Source organism: Salmo trutta, chromosome 36 (assembly GCF_901001165.1).
Source record: "Salmo trutta chromosome 36, fSalTru1.1, whole genome shotgun sequence".
Taxonomy (NCBI): Eukaryota; Metazoa; Chordata; class Actinopteri; order Salmoniformes; family Salmonidae; genus Salmo; species Salmo trutta.
Window position 1 is genome coordinate 24,102,796 of NC_042992.1, and position 14,282 is coordinate 24,117,077.

The 14,282-nt window shown below is 42.1% G+C and overlaps 1 protein-coding gene across 5 annotated transcripts in view; it reads left to right on the forward strand.

Moving 5' to 3' along the window:
• The window catches only part of LOC115175690 (thyroid hormone receptor beta), a 150,914-nt gene extending 144,854 nt beyond the window's left edge, over positions 1-6,060 (forward strand). For all 5 annotated transcript variants that reach the window (XM_029735129.1, XM_029735132.1, XM_029735133.1 and 2 more), the window contains one exon: positions 1,295-6,060. In XM_029735129.1, coding sequence (XP_029590989.1) covers positions 1,295-1,536 — 242 coding nt within the window. In that variant the 3' untranslated portion in view covers positions 1,537-6,060. The remainder of the gene's footprint in view (positions 1-1,294) is intronic.
• Positions 6,061-14,282: the final 8,222 nt, after the last annotated feature.

A 14,282-nucleotide genomic window follows, 5' to 3' on the forward strand; every position in this document is an offset into this window, starting at 1 on the left:
TAATAGCTGCTGCCTTTGCAACAGCTAAAGAGTTAAAAATACAAATTGTCATTGTTGAATTCGATTCTCATAATGGCCAGCTAGGACTGAAGGTTTGGTTAGCTTAACTAGGAAGTCTGTTTGTTTGGTTACCACAATATCTACAATATCTAGTAAACTTGATGGCTACTTCAGTGAATGTTGAACATATTTCTAGCAGCAAATGTGTTAAATTATAGCCACGGTATAAAAGGGATAATCAACTCGGTACTCTATGCGTTCTCTTGAAAATAATGCAACTCCATGTCGTTCATTATTTTCCATAGAACGCATAGCCCCTCATTGATTATCCCTTACTTATTACTTCTGATATACACTTAACTTGTACACAATAAATATTGATATATTATATATATTTTTTCATATACAATAAATGATTAGCAAAGAGCCTGTAGTTCCTGTGGCTTACCACATAACCAAGAGCCAACCTCCCGTGAGACCTGTAACAAAAACAGTCGGTAAGCAATGAAACAGTCGGTTAAGCCAGTGTCAGCCATCCATGTTTGATTAACCACAATCAGTCACACGTCATTACTGCAATTAAACAGTCAGTAAAACCTTGGTAAGTGTATAAAACAGTCAGTAAAGCCCAAAGCCAGTAAGTCAGTGTGTGCCGGCCTGTTTTCATGTGTGATTAACCACAGCCAGTCACACGTCAATACTGCTGTTAACTTCCACCAGAGGTCTTTTTAAACCCATTAAGCTAATCTTTTACATAGCGATCATCAGGGATTACAGAGCCCACCCTAGGAAAGGAAACCATCTCATGATGAGACTACAATAGCCGTCCGGGGGATTGACATTCAAAATCAATAGCTTTGTGCCGGGGCCACACATCTCCCTCCCTCCCTCCGTCTCTAAGACAATACCTTCTCTGTTTTGGAAGCCATCGATCCATCATATCACCATGCACAGATTGTCTGCATTGACTTTTATTGTTGTGAAATCAATGGCATATGCGAGCCAATCTGCTATTTGTTCTAATAATTCTGTAGCATACTCAAAACTCAATACTTTTATAAATCGAATGTTCTGTAAATCTATCGCACATGTAACCCCTGGAGTGACTAAAACAAGCTAGCAACAGATTACAGGACATCCGATTAATAAAAGTATTGAGTTTTAAAGGTATAGAGTCTCTAGCTCCAATGAGATTGTGTTTGTACATTAGGGTTGGATTAGTTTAGTATTTTTCCATCTACGCGACAGTACTAACATACAGTACAGTATGAAAACTCTCTCCCTCCCTCCCCAGACCGTCCGGGGCTGACCAGCGTGGACCGTATTGAGCGCTGTCAGGAGGAGTTCCTTCTGGCCTTTGAACATTACATCAACTACCGCAAACACAAGGTGGCGCAATTCTGGCCCAAGCTGCTGATGAAGGTGACGGACCTGCGGATGATCGGGGCGTGCCACGCCTCCCGCTTCCTGCATATGAAGGTGGAGTGCCCCAACGAACTTTTCCCCCCACTCTTCCTAGAGGTCTTTGAGGACTGACGGAGGGACAGACGCGCGCGCACACACCCTGCCAAGGTGTGTGTGTTTGTGTGTGGTCAGGGTGTGTGTGGGCGCCTGTCGGGGGCTACGACAGTGGGCCTCAGAGTGGCTCTAGGCGTCTTGGGACACGTTGGAGCTCTCATTAGCACTACTGAGTCATTCCATAGCTTTGGTATAGCCTAGCTTCTCGGCCTAGTTTTTATGGATGGAACCATCCCTTACGATGCGGGTACATGTGAATAGCATTTTCTTTTGGTTTTTATTTTGTAAATGTTTCACCTCCTCAGTTACTTCTCTATAGGTTTTTTGTGTTATTGTACAGTCAGTCAGTCGGCTTCTTGGTGATTATGTCTAGTTGTTGCTGTCGACAGTCATATGAACCATGCAACTTGCTTCATTTTACTCCAGTTTATTATTGAGTACTGACTCCACCAACCCTGAGAAGGTCAGTACTGTACAAGACAGTGACAGACAGCAGAAGCCAGTTAACCTGCATTATTCCCTTCCTTTTCGTATTCTCTTCCTACGAGACTTCCCCAGTCAGGGGATGTGTAGTAGCTTTCATATAGGTGTCCCTCTGGTGCTGGTGTTCTGTGAGACCTATATCTATACCTGCTCAATGCTGCCATTCTAATACACTCTTAATGTACTCACATCATTAACACCATAGAAATAGTAGAGCAGACATTCTCAGTCAAGTCATTGTTCTGTAATGGGATGGCTATTCTAATTCTATTTCTATGATTCACACCACAAGCTCCCACCTTGAGTAAGCCTAGGCACATTTCTAAACAATGGCAAGGCACAACACTAAACAACTCATCCATGTAGAAAGAGCTAGCTAAAAGACGGCTTGTTTCTCCTCTTCTGTGTTAAACCTAAACGATCAGGACAGATATAAAAGCACACTTTGACACGAAGTCAAGAAAAAGATTAAAGCCGTTCAATAGCTCTCTTTTTTTTCATGATGCCACTCATGTAGTGCCAAAAAATTGATCCAATCATTTTGGATTGTTTCCTGGAACCAGGATGCATGATATAACCTGATCTGATTGGCTATCAGTGACTTCTTCTAGAACCTAGAACATGCTTCCGGCTCTCATTCACATTCTAGAGTGTAGACTCGCATCATGAAACAGAGCGTTATAGAAACAGAGAGAATGTTCTTGTTGTCACCATGGTGTGTAGTTCCTGAGCTGCAGATGGACAAATCAGACAGACAGACAGACAGACAGACACTGTGAGCTGTGATGCAGGCAGAAATTCCTCCTGCTGTCTCACAAGATTCCATGGGAACTATTTAACTATGTTCAAGCGTCATATTATATTCTCAACATGTGAGTTACTGAAAGTGATCATGATGATGATCCTCCCATAAGGACTGGTTGTTGCTATGATACGTGCTAATTGGCTGATTCATGCCTGTATGAATGACATGTGGGTAGAGTCAGGGGGTCAAACCCTTTCTATGTTGACCACAGTCAGTGGAATTCTGAGTCAGAGGAGAGAATCGCTGCCACTAGGGGTGTATTGGTACACTATTTATACCGGAACCGTTCGGTACGGGGACCTCCGTTCGGTCCACACTGTGAACCCGAATGAATAGATAAAAAATATCTTAAAACAATAAACTACTAGGCCTATAGGCTATGCCTACGCTGCGTTGTATGCCTCTTGAGTAAATCTGAGCTGAAAAAAAAACATTTCAGGCTATTCCGTTAAAACAACTAGAGCCTATTTTCACACGTTGTAGGCCAATTAAAATTAGAATGTTAATTGCCACATTTCAAACTGTCCTTTTGTGAGGCGCAGCCGGGAGCTAGTTCTGTACGATGGCGAGTGGTGTGGTCGATAAACCAGGAGGATTCTCCATCATCTCCAGTCTGGGAACATTTTGGTTTCCGTGGCGGTGGACAGAGAGAGTATATCGCCACTGCTCAACCAGAATAGCCTATGCAGCTGCCAACACCTCAAACATGTTGACACATTTACGCCAACATCACCCCAGTATTCTTACCATAGGAGCAAAACGGAAACGCAAAAAAACCAAACTATTTTGTCTCCCCTCTGCATTCAAGCAGCCCCCCGCAACTGATTCTGACCGGGCCAAAGAAATTCTAAGAGTGATAGGTATGTTTATAGCCACGGATATGCGCCCATTCTTGGTGGTTGAGAACAGCGGGTTTCAGCACCTCATAAAAGTGCTTGAGACACTACGAAATTCGCACTCTTGCACCCATTTCAGCAAACAGGTAGTACTGAAGGTCTGAAACCCGCTGTTCTGAACAGGTCGCTTTATACAAGCAAGCTAAAGACAAAGTTGTCAATGAATTGGCCAATATACCCTGTGTTGCGCTTACTACAGATGGATGAACCTCCAGGGCAACAGATAGCTACTTAACAGTGACAGCCCATCACATTACCCGGAGTGGGAAATGAGAAGTATCGTGTGCCCACTTTGAGAGGCACACAAGTGCGCGTCTTTGTGTCTTTGTAAGAAAACATTATAGCATAGGTCTCTCTATATACAATGTCTGAGCCATATTTACATATTGATTTCACACATTAATTGTACTTTTTAGTGTTGTTGTTGATGAGTAATCGTGTGGTTTTTTTATTTAAAAAAAATACTGTGTTGGTATTCCTGTGTTGGTATTCATATGACTCATGATCATGTATGGAATCAGGAATACCAACACTTTGTATTTTCTTAAATAAACAAAAATTATCTACAGTAAATGTTAGCCTTTCATTTTCCCCACTGTACCGAAACCCAATGAAATCGTGACCCCAAAACCACAATACATACAGAACTGTGGGTTTGGTGAACCATTACACCCCTAGCTGCCACATTAATACAAAAAAATGATGATGCAACATCAGCAGGGTACAGAGAAAAACTTGATGATGATAAGAAAAGAAAAAATCCTCTTTATTTTGGTTGTATATTTCTTTTTAAAAACGTTGTATGATATTGTGGTTTGTTTGCAACAGTTAAAAAAATGTATAAACTGCATAAAAATCCAACTATTATAAGCTTCACACTACTCCTCAAAGCAGCTTGTGTTTTCTCTGTAAAAGTGATGCCTTTCATAAAGCAATAGACTTCGCAGTGTTTAAATGACTAGGACCTCACAACTCACACAAACTGCACAGTTAACAATGCACAGACAATCACAGAGAGACAGACAGGTAATCAAACAGGAAGTGGCACAGGGTCCAATTACTTCCTGGTTCACAAGTTGAATGGGGACACGGGCTAAGTCAATGGCCCTAGAATGAGTTGTGACAATCAGCATATTTGAGGCAATTTGTTTGAGACAGGCAACGGCGGCGCAGAATGGCTAGTCTTGATCACATAATGAGTAGTTATTTGGAATGCAAGGTGATTTGTAGTCGTCTGTAGTTGATCTCAAACATGCACACTGCCGAATGTCACCTTATTCCACAAGATACTTCTTAAAGCGCCAGTGTGGTATTATCTCTCGTAAGAGTGGTCACTCTTAATAACTCAGTTACAAACCAATAACAAATGTTGCACCAATAGAAAAGAAGCTATTTTACAGTACTACAGAGGATAAAAGGATGTATATTTTCAGACTGCAGAATTTTTTACAGATATTGTATGCATTATGAACATTTTACTGTTTTATGTAAATAACGGGAAAAAACAATCTCAATTTCATTGCAAAACCACAATGACATACTGTTCTAGATTTGCTTTAGATATAACTATGTGAACATCATGAACTAGTAAGATTCATAGACGGATTGAAGTGTTAGTTTCACCTTGACAAAATATCTGTTGGTTACTGTATGGAACTATATCAGTGGTGGCTGGTGGCACTTTAAATAAGGAGGACGGGCTCATAGTAATGGCTGTAATGAAATGAATAGTGGTCTCAAACACGTCAAACATCTGGTTTCCATGTGTTTGATACCATTCCATTCACGCCATTCATTATTATGAGCCGTCCTCTCGTCACCAGCCTCCTCTGAACTCAACATATACTATACTGCAAAGTTGGGCTGGACAATTTGAATAAAGACCAGCTCCATTTCTGAAAGCATCACCAACATTAGCCAAGCAAATCCACTCACTGTTAAAATAATAACAAATGATTTACTTGTGTGTTTTCTTGTCTTATTGTTTTAGCAGACAAATACCAACAATTTGCTGTTCATGATGTAGTAAATGTTTATCAATGATATCCAGAATATTGGATGACAAGTCTTTGGAGAGAAAGAGAATGAGCTTGCAGTGTGTGGTGTTAGTGTAATTGATTGAGAATGAGTCTGTGGGTGTAGTGTTTTTGTACCAAATTGAAACGTGTTGCACACAACGTTGCCTATGGAGTTGAATCTGACCTGTTTTGGAAAGACAGTGCTTTGACTTGGGTACCCTGGAAGAAAAGACAAGTTGCACAAAAAATAGAATAATTATGAATTTGGATCCTCATGATTATGATGCCATTTGCACGTAATGTGAATTGGATCTTGAGAATAAAGATGGTTTTAAGAAAATGTCCTCTGAACCGTTTTTTTGTTTGTAAAATGTGTCTCACTCACACACACCACGGCGGCAGGTAGCCTAGCGGTTGATAGCGTTGTGCAAGTAACCGAAAGGTCACTGGTTCAAATCCCCAAGTCAGCAAGGTGGAAAAATCTGCCGTTCTTCCCTTGAGCAAGACCGTTAACCCCCAACAACAAATGCTCCCCGGGAGCCGATGACATTGATTAAAGACACATTTCGGTTGAATGTATTCAGTCGTGCAACTGACTAGGTATCCCCCTTCCCAAAAAACAAATTCAAAATGTTGCTCACAGAAAAGGGAACAAACAAAAAGTCACTTCAACAACCAAAACGGAAAAAGTTTCAAAAGGTGCGTCCACTGAAAGTTGTCAAACAACTAAGGGGTTTCTAAAAGACACACACCATGAGTGCCCATTACATTTACCCCAGAGAAAACAAACTAAAGGAGCAATATGGAGCAAGGGAAAACAAAACTCTGGCTTCCTGGCTAACTAACATGCGGTGTAGCTCTCCCAACATCTCCTCTCCAACTGATGCACTGAGCCAGCACAGGTGAAACACGTCCTGACCAATGGGATGACTCGCCAGCACAGATGTAACACATACTGACCAATGAGGTGACTCCAATCAGTGCACGCCTCAGCTAACATGCTAACCAACTTCGAAATAGAGAAACCGAAACGCTTAACACAAACGATCTTTGGATTACATTTTCGAGTCAGATCTACTATATACTGATCATGATATTGCAGTGAAGATGGTGTTTAATGACAATTCAGTTCATGAGTCAATGTGATAATTGTGCAAACCCCCTGCCATCCATGAAAGGCTCAGAGCCCTAAAAGCCGCTCTCTTTTTTATTTTGTAATTTTACCCCCTTTTTCTCCCCAATTTCATGATATCCAATTGGTAGTTAAGATCTTGTCTCATCGCTGCAACTCCCCAACGGGCTCGGCAGTGGTGAAGGTCGAGTCATGCGTCTTCCGAAACATAAGAAGCAGCGCGGCTTGGTGGGTTAACACCTGCTCGCTTAACCCGGAAGCCAGTGGCACCAATGTGTCGGAGGAAACACCGTTCAACTGAAGTCGGCGCCCGGCCCGCCACAAGGAGTCTCACTAGAGCGCAATTAGCCAAGGAAAGCCCCCCGGCCAAACCCTCCCCTAACCCGGATGATGCTGGGCCAATTGTGTGGGACTGCCGACTGTGGCACAGCCTGGGATCGAACCCCAGTCTGTAGTGATGCCTCAACACTGCAATGCAGTGCCTTAGACTGCTGCGTCACTAAAAGCCTCTCTCTTGAATGAAACTGAAGTGCTACAGGTGTGGTATCTTAATTTGATCCCTTTCTCACAGCAGAAGAATAATCCTGCAGCAACAGGAAATGTGAATTATTGTGTGGATTATAATTAATGGGCATTTTTGTAGGGGTTGATACATTTTTGTTGGGGCAAATCAAGTCTGGCATTTTAAAGTGGAAATTACAAACTTTAGAAGCCTTTTTAAACCTTATACACTATAAATGTGCATTTCCTGCACAACAGGGTGATCAAATTAAGATCCTACACCTGTACACATTGCCAAGGCCACAGGATATTTGTTTTTCAGACCTTTTTGCCCTTTTCAAACCAATCATTAATTCAGTGCTTTGCCTCGGTCAGAATGAAACCTAAGGTAGATTCAGAGCAAGCTGACATGAGCTAGAGTACAGATTTGTTAGGGGTCATCGCTTTATTCATCTCAGCCGTTTCACCCAGGTCATAACAGGCATAGACACGGTTAGTTGAAAGCAGATACTTAGAATGCAGTTTGTATGTGTGGGTGTGCATGTGTGTTTGTGAGTGTGTGTGTGTGTGTGTGTGTGTGTGCGCACACGTGTGTTACCCTATTTGTGTTGTTTTGTGGAAGGACTAAGGAAGGAAAGGGTGTGGTAGACACAGATCAGTTACATTTCTCACTCAGAGAAGTGTTGTTTTTTCAAAAGCCGTAGAATGAGATCCTCAGTTATGCTCTAGTGGTGTTTCAGCTTGATGTCAAAAAGGTCAGAGGTCAATTTAATAGAAATAAAAAACTGAAATATCACATTTACATAAGTATTCAGACCCTTTACTCAGTACTTTGTTGAAGCACCTTTGCCAGCGATTACAGCCTCGTGTCTTCTTGGGTATGACGCTACAAGCTTGGCACACCTGTATTTGGGAGTTTCTCCCATTCTTCTTTGCAGATCCTCCCAAGCTCTGTCAGGCTGGATGGCGAGCATCACTGCACAGCTATTTTCAGGTCTCTACAGAAATGTTTGATCGGGTTCACGTCCGGGCTCTGGCTGGGCCACTCAAGGACATTCAGAGACTTGTTCCGAAGCCACTCCTGCTTTATCTTGGCTGTGTGCTTAGGGTCGTTGTCCTGTTAGAAGATGAACCTTCGACCCAGTCTGAGGTCCTGAGCACTCTGGAGCAGGTTTTCATCAAGGATCTCTCTGTACTTTGCTCCGTTCATCTTTCCCTCGATCCTGACACTTGGCATTCAGGCCAAAGAGTTCAATTTTGATTTCATCAGACCAAAGAATCTTGTTTCTCATGGTCTGAGAGTCCTTTAGGTGCCATTTGGCAATCTCCAAGCGGGCTGTCATGTGGCTTTTACTGAGGAGTGGCTTACGTCTCGCCACTCTACCATAAAGGCCTGATTGGTGGAGGTGCTGTAGAGATGGTTGTCCTTCTGAAAGGTTCTCCTATCTCCACAGTGGAGCTTTGTCAGAGTGACCATCGGGTTCTTGGCCACCTCCCTGACCAAGGCTCTTCTCCCCCGATTACTCAGTTTGGCCGGGCGGCCAGCTCTAGGAAGAGTTTTGATGGTTCCAAACTTCTTCCATTTAATAATGATGGAGGCCACTGTGTTCTTGGGGACCTTCAATGCTGCAAAAATATTTTGGTACCCTTCCCCAGATCTGTGCCTTGACACAATCCTGTCTCGGAGCTCTACGAACAATTCCTTCGACCTCATGGCTTGGTTTTTGCTCTGACATGCACTGTCAATAAAGCTACATTTTGTTCAGTGGTTCATTTTCTAGAAAGAGACAGACACAGACAGCTACAGGATCAAAGATTCACCTTGTATCTGCTGTGTCTGTAAAAAAACAAACGTTTCTGTCGGTTGGTTAAAAGAGTAACACTGCTCTCTGCTGGTGGAAGGTTGTACCAGGCCGAGGGATGATGGCGTCATTCTAGCGGGGTTGCATTAAATTATTAATTACGTTCAATTCAATAATTTGATTTTGTACTTGAATTGTTAAAAGCTAACTCTGCTAGTAAATTAAGTGTAAGAATTGCTGTCAAGAGATAAGTGCAATAAAAAGTCTGATTCCTTTTTATAGCTATAACCAGTATTCCATCCAACATTGAAAGTAAAGTAGACGACATGTCATGGCAGGCCTGATGGAAACAGCTAATTTGTAGGTAAACTTTCCAAATGTCAACAAAATACGCTACACAATGTGGGATCTGTTTGTGTCAGTAAAATGTATTATGCGAGAAATGGCGGTGGAAATGCTTATATGAAAGTAAACTTGGAGTCACGCAATGATATGTTGTGTGGTCCTCCCACTACGACTCAGGAAAGCATGCAGTTTATTAGGCTACAGATGATATGTTGTGTGGTCCTCCCACTATGACTCAGGAAAGCATGCAGTTTATTAGACTACAGATGATATGATGTGTGGTCCTCCCACTACGACTCAGGAAAGCATGCAGTTCATTAGACTACAGATGATATGTTGTGTGGTCCTCCCACTACGACTCGGGAAAGCATGCAGTTTATTAGGCTACAGATGATATGTTGTGTGGTCCTCCCACTACGACTCAGGAAAGCATGCAGTTTATTAGACTACAGATGATATGTTGTGTGGTCCTCCCACTACGACTCAGGAAAGCATGCAGTTTATTAGACTACAGATGATATGTTGTGTGGTCCTCCCACTACGACTCAGGAAAGAATGGAGTTTATTAGGCTACAGATTAAATCATTTATGAACTTCACAGGATGATGAAAAAGGTGATGAGCTTGATGCTCCTTTCCAATAAATAGCGTTTTATTCTGGTGTTATGATGATCGATGCTTGGCTGCCATTTAACAAATAAAAATAATCTTGCTCTTTTGTCCATATTAATCTCATCCACTATACCCGCACTATATCTAAGAGCTGTTGGCTAGAGCGCATGTGCCAATACCAGATTGGGCACATTCGTTATAAAGCACAATTTTTGGAGTGAAAAAAAAAGTTATTTTTTGTGCACTATGCCCCGAATTCCGATCCGGAGTTAAACGTTCGGGGTGGAGATCTAAGAAATTAAGGTGTGGCAGAGGTTTCATATTCTGACCTTGATTTAATTCCCTCATAATTCAACCACCTTTATGCGGACAAAACCATGAATTAGGTCTAGCGATCCTGCTGGTTGCAAGTGGGAAAAGCATCTTTTCCCCATAGAAATAACAGAATTCTCCGTGCACTGTAATTTATAAATGGATAAGAGCTATTGATAAGGCCGAGGTAAATTACTAATCAGTTTATACACTTTGCCCTCTGACGAACCATCAAACGGGCAAAGTGGAAATACAGGACTAAGATTGAATCCTACTACACCGGCTCTGATGCTCGTCGGATGTGGCAGGGCTTAAAAAATATACAAAAGGAAACCCAGCCGCGATCTGCCCAGTAATGCGAGCCTACCAGACGAGGTAAATGCCTTTTATGCTCCCTTCGAGGCAAGCAACACTGAAGCATGCATGAGAGCACCAGCTGTTACGGACGACTGTGTGATCATGCTCTCCGTTGCCTATGTGAGCATAACCTTTAAACAGGTCAACATTCACAAGGCCGCGGGACCAGACGGATTACCAGGATGTGTACTCAGAGCTTACACGGACCAACTCCAATTTCCATACCGCCCCAACAGATTCACAGATGACGCAATCGCACTCCACACTGCCCTTTCCCACCTGGACAAAAGGAACACCTTTGTGAGAATGCTGTTCAGCTCAATGTTCAATACCATAGTGCCCACGAAGCTCATCAATAAGCTAAAGGACCCTGGGACTAAACACCTCCCTCTGCAACTGGATCCTGGACTTCCTGACGGGCCTCCCCAAGGTGGTAAGGGTAAAGTCAACACATCTGTCATGCTGATCCTCAACACTGGGTTCTCTCAGGGGTGCATGCTTAGTCCCCTTCTGTACTCCCTGTTCACCCATGACTGCATGGCCAAGCATGACTGGCTACCTGGACTATTTGCATTGTGTGCCCCCCCCCCCCAAACCCTCTTTTTACGCTGCTGCTACTCTCTGTTTATCATATATGCATAGTCACTTTAACTATACATTCATGTACATACTACCTCAATTGGGCCGACCAACCAGTGATCCCGCACATTGGCTAATCGGGCTATCTGCATTGTATCCCGCCACCCGCCAACCCCTCTTTCACGCTACTTCTCTGTTCATCATAAATTATAGTCACTTTAACCATATCTACATGTACATACTACCTCAATCAGCCTGACTAACCGGTGTCTGTATGTAGCCTCGCTACTGTATATAGCCTGTCTTAATACTGTTTTATTTCTTTACCTACCTATTGTTCACCTAACACCTTTTTTGCAATATTGGTTAGAGCCTGTAAGTAAGCATTTTACTGTAAGGTCTACACCTGTTGTATTCGGCGCATGTGACAAATAAACTTTGATTTGATTTGACTCCAACACCATTAAGTTTGCTGATGACAGAACGCGTCTCCTTCCTGAGCGGTATGACGGCTGCGTGGTCCCATGGTGTTTATACTTGCGTACTATTGTTTGTACAGATGAACATGGTACTTTCAGGCGTTTGAAAATTGCTCCCAAGGATGAACCAGACTTGTGGACGTCTACAATTTTTTTCTGAGGTCTTGGCTGATTTCTTTTGATTTTCCCATGATTTCAAGCAAAGAGGCACTGAGTTTGAAGGTAGGCCTTGAAATACTTCCACAGGTACACATCCAATTGACTCAAATGATGTTAATTAGACTATCGGAAGCTTCTAAAGCCATTACATAATTTTCTGGAATTTTCCAAGCTGTTTAAAGGCACATTCAGCTTAGTGTATGTAAACTTCTGACCCACTGGAATTGTGATACAGTGAATTATACTTCCTGTAAACAATTGTTGGAAAAATGACTTGTGTCATGCACGAAGTAGATATTCTAACCGACTTGCCAAAACTGTAGAAATTTGGAGGGGTTGAAAAACGAGTTTTAATGACTAACATAAGTGTATGTAAACTTCCGACTTTAACTGTAAACAGGCTACAGTATCTTCATGTTTCCAGTAATGTCTTTCTCTCACTGCTGATTGTGGCCAAACCCCAAACTATTTTTCAATGAAATAATGGTTGAGTGTGTGTCCTGAATAGGAATCAAGCTCTTCAAGTGAAAGTCAATGGAACTGGATCTGTGAGGGTCTCACACTTGTCAAGTTGATTTCTAAATAGCAGTGAGATTTAACCTGAGTAAATGTTGCCTGTTATTGGTTCTTACAGTTTCCTGATCATTCTTGGACTGTGGAGAAAAATCCACTGCAAAGGAATGACAACACTATATACACAGATATTCATGTATGTGGCAATGCTTTCAGAGAGGAGAAAACAGACCACAGGGCAGGTCAGCGATGAAACGATGCACACATGATTGACAGAACAGATTCACTGAAGATGAAGAGCAGGCGAGTTGGTAGAAGAGAACTTGCAGTCTGAAATCATCAACCTAATAACGGGAATTCCTGCAAGTCAATTGATTACAGGCCGTGCAGACTCTTGCTGTTATTTACAATCATACTGTATTTGAATAGAATCCAGGTACTTCATGACTATATCTGTAGTCTGTGTGTACAGATTTGAAAAGTATGGTAGAGGACAAAAGCATCAGTCTATTTAAGTTTAGTGGTCCTCTGTTGAAACATTTGAGACAGTGGTATAAGAGTCCAACTGAATGACAAAAACATTCCTACAACGTTTCTCTCCCTTCTCACAACCACCGACCCTACAGCAACATGACACAAGTCTGCATAGCCTACATGTGTTTATGTAATGATTGATTTGTTTTTATTTCTGTCTTACACCAATTGGTGCCCAGCCTGAATGGGCTTTAAGACAAAGTATGTGCGTACAAAACATTATGCATAATTAGCAATCAAAGTACAGTTTTCACCTGTAAAATCAAACCACATGTTTTGATTAAACAACTTGCACCAAAACGAAAAATCTGAAATGGGTATAACAAGTCTAAAATAAAAAATGTCTCCTTTTAACATGGAAATAAACAACTAAAATGTCTCCAAGTGGAGATGTGTTGAGGAGTTGATAGGTAATATTGGTTAGCAATGTTAACCTTTGGCAGTTCGAATAACCTCCATGTATTTGACTTCCTGTCTGTTTGCTCCCCTATTGTTCAAATGGGAAGTCTATCACAATACACTATAATGATTAGGTGATGGGACCATGTCTGTCAATGATGGACTTCAGTTAGTTCATAACCCAACATCATTACCTACAAGAACATTTCATGATTTACAACATAACCCCCTCTGGAGAATGATAGCGTGTAAAACATATACACCACAGGAGGCTGCTGAGGGGAGGACAGCTCATAATAATGTCCGGAACAGGAGCGAATGGCATGAAACACATGGAAACCATTCCAGCCTTTACCACAAGCCCATCCTCCCCAATTAGGGTGCCACCAACTGTCTGATGTACACACATACAACTGCTGCACCATCAACTCAAATTATAAGCTTGAAATTAGAGATTCCTCTCAACAACAAATAAAGACATTCAATCAAAGCTCTTCCTCAGGTGACTAGCTAAGGCCACACCGAGACAGACGAAGTAGCAGCATTTACCCTGATTACATCTATGCTTTTACCACATTCCCTTTGTCTCAACACAGTTTAGAAAGGAGACAACACTTCTCTGTGGTCAGTCATTGTCAGTTGAGTTTAACTAGCCCTAACCCCCTTTAGAATCACCCTCTTTTTAGGCAGTAAGCACAACATCCTTTTGGATTAGTCTGCCTAAATAAACCACAAACATACACCCAAGGTGTAGAGCAGGGCTCTTTAACCCTGTTCCTGGAGGTTCTAACCCCAGTTGGACCTAACCTGGTTCAGTTTATCAACCAGCTAATTGTTAG